This window comes from Penaeus chinensis, chromosome 32 (assembly GCF_019202785.1).
Source record: "Penaeus chinensis breed Huanghai No. 1 chromosome 32, ASM1920278v2, whole genome shotgun sequence".
In the NCBI taxonomy this organism is placed as follows: Eukaryota; Metazoa; Arthropoda; class Malacostraca; order Decapoda; family Penaeidae; genus Penaeus; species Penaeus chinensis.
In genome coordinates this window covers 1,999,876-2,007,375 of record NC_061850.1, presented here as the reverse complement: position 1 = coordinate 2,007,375, position 7,500 = coordinate 1,999,876, and the positions used below count along the sequence as shown (strand labels likewise).

The 7,500-nt window shown below is 40.4% G+C and overlaps 1 protein-coding gene across 2 annotated transcripts in view; it reads left to right on the top strand.

The window, feature by feature from the left end:
• The window catches only part of LOC125042570 (sushi, von Willebrand factor type A, EGF and pentraxin domain-containing protein 1-like), a 38,496-nt gene that overhangs the window by 30,687 nt on the left and 309 nt on the right, over nucleotides 1-7,500 (top strand). The window contains exons 12-20 of one of the 2 annotated variants that reach the window (XM_047638284.1): nucleotides 141-320; nucleotides 813-939; nucleotides 1,127-1,239; nucleotides 1,573-1,752; nucleotides 2,240-2,419; nucleotides 2,801-2,980; nucleotides 3,591-3,768; nucleotides 4,279-4,385; nucleotides 4,691-7,500. The exon at nucleotides 4,691-7,500 is cut by the window's right edge and continues 309 nt beyond it. In XM_047638284.1, the coding sequence (XP_047494240.1) occupies nucleotides 141-320; nucleotides 813-939; nucleotides 1,127-1,239; nucleotides 1,573-1,752; nucleotides 2,240-2,419; nucleotides 2,801-2,980; nucleotides 3,591-3,768; nucleotides 4,279-4,385; nucleotides 4,691-4,983 (1,538 nt within the window). In that variant the 3' untranslated portion in view covers nucleotides 4,984-7,500. Of the gene's footprint in view, nucleotides 1-140; nucleotides 321-812; nucleotides 940-1,126; nucleotides 1,240-1,572; nucleotides 1,753-2,239; nucleotides 2,420-2,800; nucleotides 2,981-3,590; nucleotides 3,769-4,275; nucleotides 4,386-4,690 lie in introns of both variants that reach the window. The other variant, XM_047638283.1, reaches the window with a different exon arrangement.

The window sequence follows — 7,500 nt, the reverse complement described above, 5'->3', positions numbered from 1 at the left end:
TTGTTTTTCTTCTGGAATATCTATATCTTTTTGTAGTTATGTTTACATTTAAATATTTTTTAAAATGTTTCGTTTGTTACTATTTTCTTGTTCACCTTTCCCTTCGCCTCACTTCACTCACCTGTCCTTGCCTTCCCCAGACGTCGATTGCGGTCGAGTGCCTCCTATGACTCGAGGTGAAGTGTTCTACCTGAACGAGTCGACCTACCTGGGCAGTCAGCTGACCTACACCTGCAACCAGAACTACAAGCTGATTGGGGACGGCCACAGAGTGTGCGAGAAGGACTCGCGGTGGAGCGGAGAGGCGCCCAAGTGTGAGGGTAAGGTGTTCCCGAAGAGTGGAAATTTGATGTTTTATAAGTGGGAGGGGGGGAGATGTTTCGGGAATTCTTTAAGGATTTTTTTTCCCTCCTGCTCCTTCTTTGCTTTATCTTCCATTCGCAATGTTCGTACTTATTTGAGAAGGTAACTTCAGAGATCCGGAGCAGCAGCTCGAACACCCGGCCCTCACTCGCCACATCATCACCATTTTAACCTTTAATACAACAGTTATACATTGATTTATAACTTGTCTAACTATTAAATATATTTTTATAACTTATCTAATATTGATTTACTTCTAAATACACAATATTTATATGAATATAAGATTTATAGATGCTAGCTTCAGAGATCCGGTGCAGCGAATCAGAACACTCACTTTTAGCTTCAACCCTTGAACATTTATACCTTTATTTATAATCTAAAATTTACTTACATTCGTATATAAGTTATTTATACATGTATTTCACATTTCTATACGGAAATTTCAGAGATCCGGTGCAGCGAGCCTGAGCATCCGGCCCTCACTCGCCACACCATCACAGGGAATGACCGCCGGATGTCCTCGACGGTGGCGCGCCGGAGGGACCCTCAGCCAGCCGCCCCGTATACGTACAGGTTGGGAAGACGTAGATTTTTCGGCGCTTCTTAATGTTAGGACGTTGCGTTGAATAGATTTTTGCAGTCCATTAAAAAGGCTCTTGTTTCCTAATTCCGCAGTATTACCCTTCATTCTGGAATCACGGATCTCCCACGCCGTTAATTGCCGCATAATTAACCATTAATAACACCTTGCACATTACAGAGTCGGCAGCGTGGTGACCTACCGGTGCGAGCGAGGGTATGTGGTCGAGGGCGGGAGTATGAGGACGTGCTCCCTCAGTGGGAATTGGACCAACGAAGCCCCGACTTGTAAATGTGAGTCGGTTTACTCTTTTTAATTAGTATCACTTAAGTTGATTTAAAATGAACGTTGTTGTTGTTGTTGTTGTTGTTGTTGTTGTTTTTTGTTTTTGTTTTTTTTGCTTGTCTTTTACAAGTTTGGATTTTAACTCTTTTATTTTAGTTTAACGTTTACTGAAATTTAATGAGTTTCCACTGAATACCCTTAGATACAATTAAACACCATTGCATACCCATAAATACCATCCAGCACCCTTAAGTACCACAGAACACCCTTAAACACCATTAAATACCCTTGAAAAATCCTTCCAATATACACCAGAACTCATTCCATTCTCCTTCCCTCAGACGTGGATTGCGGCCTGCCTGAGAACATCGAACACGGTACTTGGCGCCTCCTGAGCAATGAGACCTTCTACACAGCCCAGGTGGCCTACGAGTGCCCTGAGAACTGGAAGCTGGACGGTCGCCTTCGTCGCTTCTGCCAGGAGAATGGGACGTGGGCGGGAGAGACGCCTAAGTGCATCGGTGAGGATTTTGAGTGGGTGTGTGGGCAGGGGTGGGTGGGCGTGTGGCGTGTGAAGGGCAGGTGTTGCATGGTGAGAGGTGTCTGTGTTGTTTGTGTTTGTTGCGTGAGTGTGTGAAGGGTTTTGTTGTTGCTTAATTTTGCTCTTGAAATGTGCAATGTTGAAGATGTGTTTGTGTACATAGCTATATATCTTTGTATAACTGAATATTCTGTATCGCTTCTATATTGTTGCTACACATGATTTCTGTTGTAACTACTAGATTTTTCACTAAATACAAGACCCACTTACACGATTTTCTCAGAATAAAGTTATCTGCATCGAATCGTATGTGGTACCGATAAAAAAATAAAACGTTAAATAGTATATAAAGATTTTTAAAAATAAATAAGTACCCAGTTATATGATACCAACAAAAAAATACATAACGAGTCTCAAAAATACGATACTAATCGAACCAACTCCTCTCCTTCTCCCTTCAAAAACAGAGGTGCTGTGCTCACCCTTAGCCAAGGACCTGACGGAGGCCCTGAGTGTGGAGGAGGGCGATCGTAAGGTGGGCTCGACCGCCACCTACTCGTGCGAGGTGGGCCGGACGCTGGTGGGCGAGGCGACGAGGGAGTGCCGCCAGCATGGAGTCTGGTCTGGCACTCAGCCGCGGTGTGAATGTAAGTCGTGGGGACTGTTGAGGGAGGGGGTGGATGGGGGGAGGGGTTGTGGGAGTGGGTAGATGGAGGGGTTAGGGAGAGGTTGGGGTGGATAAAGGTTATGGGGTGTTGGGGTAGGGGTTAAAAAAGACGAAAAGATGCAATAAAGCTTCGTCAGATATAATGTAATATAATCTTATGTTCGCAATAATTCCTGTACTAAATAATGTAACTAAAACAAATACACGACAGAAGCACACTTACTTTTACACGAAATCATTGCTAAGAAAAAGACAATTCCTTACTCTCGATATACCAGATAAATATTAGCTACATACCCCATTTAATGTCCAGAAAAATAATAAAAATAACGCTAACATTTTTTTTTTTTTTTTGACTTAGGGGTGTCCTGTACGATGCCGGAAGACATAGAAAATGGGCGTATTGTGCGTCTGAATGAAACGCTGTTGTATGGTTCCGTTGTGGAGTACCATTGCCTACCCAAGTACCGTCTCGATGGTCTTTTCATGCGGACCTGTACCACAAAGGGTTCATGGTCCGGAGATGTACCTAGATGTCTCTGTAAGTCTTTGTTTGAACCATTGTTTGTATTGAGTGCGATTTTTTTCTAGGTAATGATGCAGTTTCTGCTTATGTATTTCCTTTCTCGTTGATGTTTGATTGTTTGTCATTATACTATCTCTGTCTTGTTTTATCATTTCCATTTGTACAATGTTATTTTTTCTCCCTTTATTTGTCTCATATTCTTGCTCCATTCTCTACTCTAAGTAAAACTCCCTCTCATCCTGCCTCTCCCCCCTCCTCCCAAGCCGTTCTCTTTTACCCCCTTCACCTCTTCTTCATTTCTCACTCTTTCTATCTACTTTCACTTTGTGTTCTTCCCTCCATCCCTTTCACACTATCCTCCCTCCTACCCTTTTCATCCTCTTTTCTTCCCTTCACCCCCCCTCTTTCTCTTTCCCTCTACCATTCCTCCTTCCACCCCTCTACCTTCCCTCTCTTCCTTTCCCACTACCTTCCCTCCTCTCCCCCTCCATCTCCCTCCTTGTACCTCCCCACCCCTCACCCTCCCTTTCCCCCTCTCTCCCTTCGCCGCTCCCTCCTCTCCCAACCCCTTCCTCCCTTTCCCTCCCTGCCTCCCCTCTCTCAACACCCCTTCTCCTCCCCGCAGTGGACACCGAAGACTACGGCGTCCTGGGAGACAACACAGTGGACGGGACGACGAACTCCGCGAGGGGGACGTCTCCAGGGAGTCTCGAGGAAGCTTCGAACACCGGTCTGTACGTCGGTCTCGCCTTCGGTCTCATCGGCGTGGTCGTCGTGGCTGTTCTCTTCATCTTTTTGAGAACGTGAGTGTGGAGTGGGTGGTTTGGTTAGGATGTGGCATTGCAATCTCTCTGACCAGCATTCAGATCTTGCAATGCCTATGGATGTAACCCGGGCCTTTGTTTGCACACACGGGTAATTTAGAGGCAAAAATAAACACGCCTGTCTCAATTTTTTTTCTTACGTGTTATTTCTATGTCATGGGAGGTTTTGGTAGATAATGAGTGAATGAAGTGAGATCTCTATTTTTCTTGTGTTCTCAACATTTTATTTGTGGCTTTATTATGATAAATTTGCATACCATTTATTGCTGTCTTTACAAGCCGCTGGAAGTGCGTTCCTAGACACGCCACTCTTGAGGTATGTTGTTTTCTAACGATCCTTAATAACAGTAATGTGTTAGTACCTATGCTTGTTATCCTTAGGTATCTGTTATCACGTATTGAATTATTCTTACATTAATTCTTTCCTTTTTCTTTCTCCCTTCCTGACTTTCTCCTCTCCCTTCCCCTCTTCAAACTCTCCTTCAGCAGGCGCCAGCAGAAGGCGGCGAAGCAAGACCCTCCTGCGCACATGAAGCCGAAGGATGACCCTAACGCCGAAGCGATGCGCTACGCCAACCTCAGCGATCCTACGACAGGTAGCTGGGATTTCGTGATGAGCTAATTTGATGAATAATTAGAATAAGTCCCATGGGATATGGCATTGTGTAGATAATTTACTCAGAAACGCTCGTGGTTTGTGTTCATTCGGTGCGAAGGTTCAGATTCGTATTTTGCAATCGTAAAGGTATTCCGAGAGTTGATAGAATGTGAATTGATAGAGAAGAATATACTTTCAAAGCGAATATATAGATAAAATGTGTATTTTTATTTCAAAGCAATCAGTGGAATAAATAACTGGTGTATTTTCATTCATCTCCCTCTCCCCCTCCCCTCCCCCCAGGCAACAACATCTACGAAAACATCCCCGACGACATCGAGGAATACACCGACATGTCCGGGCCCTACACAGCCCCCACGGGAGTCACCAACCACACGTACGCGAACGGCCACCAACCCACCTACACGAACGGCATGATGGCTTCCACGGCCCGCCCGCCCGCCCACATCCTGTCCCGCCCTCGCATGCCTCCCCCACAGCCGCCCACAGTCCCGCCCACAGCTAGACCGGGTGCAGCTCGCCAGCCCTCCGTGGTCACGATTAACGGCGTGACGGTAGCTAGTAACGGGACATAAACGCGCGACCCTCCCTTGTTTCGGACGCTGTTTTATAGGGTTGGATTCAATGTGTAGAATGTCTGAATTGGGTTTAGTACTTATTCGGTTTATATGAATATCTTTTTCATTTATTTTATTTTTCATACATGTTACTGTCATTCTTTTATTATTTTTTTGTACTTGTTATTTTGAGCTTGACCTTAATAGGAAAAAAATATTAAACAATGTTTCACATGTATTCATAAAGAGTATTTTATATGGGGAGTGGAAGTAAGTTTTTTTTTATTATCTTTTAAGAGGTAGATGTTCCTTATTAGGTATTACTTTATTAAAATCTAATATTACAATACAAGACTAGAATTTTATCAGAAGGGAACATAAAACCATAGTACTTATGAATTTAAACCAATGCCCTAATTGTATAACCCTTTTTAACATGACTTACAAACCTAGAGAAATTCAGCCATCTTCTTTTACAACTCTTATACAGTCTTGAATGAATGTGTATATAAAGTATTTTTATATAAATACACTACTTTGTGTAAGAGGGATTGGTACATATAAATTTACGATCATAAAGTTGTCTCGAATGGTGTATCATCATACACAAATTTCGATGTATAGGATCTAGGAACGCGTTTGTATGTGTACATATATGTATAAATAGTTAAGAGTTAATGTATCGGTTGGTTGCATAAACAAGAAGATGAAATAATAACTATACTAGTTCTAGAAGCATCCAAGATGAATTTAACTTCATATCTCCGGTGATAGTGTAATATTTGGAGATGAAATCCACTTGAAATGATAAAAAAAAAAAAAATTGTATCAGATAACATAGCATACACGATCACTATCTAAAATGGATTCACATTTTTTGTGTTGGGCAGATATGCTTTTCTTTTTTTTGTATGCTGTATCCTTCACAGTTGATTACATATTTTTCATTTTCTTTTTGAGCTTGTGTATCGTTATGAATGGTACATATTTTTTTTTTTTTTTATGTGAAAACCCAAAACATTTAATAAAAACATTGCACATGTTTGTTATAAAACATGTGATTGATATATCCGTGTATATACTTAATATATACACATATAGGTTTTAAGAAGGCGGTTTTCTAATTCTCTTTTTCCTGTTTCTTTTTTACTTCAAGGCATAATATGCAGGGCGAAAATACAAGCATTCCTTGAACGGAGAGGGCTGCTTTGTGTAATTGTTGCTCGTGGAAATTGTTGATGTATAATGTTGGAGTAATAGTGATTTGACGGTGTAGGCCTTAGAGATATTGAAAAGAATATCATTTGAATTTTGTTTACATCCAGGTAAAAAAAATCACGGCATGGTACTTTTCCTTAATTAGCAGAACGCATGAGTTCAGAATATTGGAGGAGTTCAAGCATATATTTTTTTTCCGTTTAGAAAAAAATATATAAATAAAATATTGAATGTTTGTACGAAATATCCGTTACCCTCCAAGGAAATTAAATAAGTTTTCCCTTTCCTTCTTCGTTTTCTGTGAGGAATGCTTGAATTTTCACCCATAGTTAATTAATGATTTTTTACACAAATCTGACATACAACATTGAAATTCATCAGCCCAGAACAACCCCACCCGACGTGTCTTTGTTTACTGAATGATAGACGAGGCTTTCCTGTCCATAAATGCATTAGTGGGTACATTGTCTTTCATCTTTATTACTCTCATTTGAATTATTATGTTTATTATTCCAGTTATTTGATTTTTTGTTTTTTTGTTTTTGTTTTTTGTTTTTTTGATCGAGTGGATTGCTTAATATTAATCATGTTGAAGTGACAGTTAGGCTCACAGCAACACTTACACACAGCCTTATTACCACAGGCTTACGAACACTGTAATGTTGCTTTACTAATACTATGTCAGTGATTGTAATAGACATGGATTATATTATATATATATATATATATAGGTTTATGTAGTCCCGTCCGATAACCCACGCAGTCTAGTCTCGTAGACTTACATAGTTATTTAAGAGGTTTTATGGGGTTCCGTTGGTCACTGAAAATGTGGGCATGTTTTTGTGGTGTTGAAAATCCCAGTGAGTTTGGTCGTTTGATTGGTTCAGTGTTTTTCCTCGTGACTACCTTACTTTTACTAGCATTTTCCGGTACTGTCTTCTGTATGTGTAATTAACTTTCTAAAAATCTTTTTGCTTATCTACTGTCGATTAATTTCATGTATTATTGGTACTGTAATGGCCATTTTAGTACAGTTACTATCACTGTTGCTTGTACTATTATTATTCAGCTAAAACAACTACTTTTACGGTTAATGTTTTAGTACTGCTCATTTTGCTATTATTATTATCATTCTCGCTAATTCTTCTAATTATTTACCAGATCAATATTGCTATCTTTATTTTATTTTATTATCATCTACATCCATACTTTATAATTCTCATAATATTCTGACGCTCTTGTGTGTTATAACCGACTGTTATATCCTTAATATAACCGATCTAGCCACTTTTTTTTTATTCATAAAACCTGCTAACA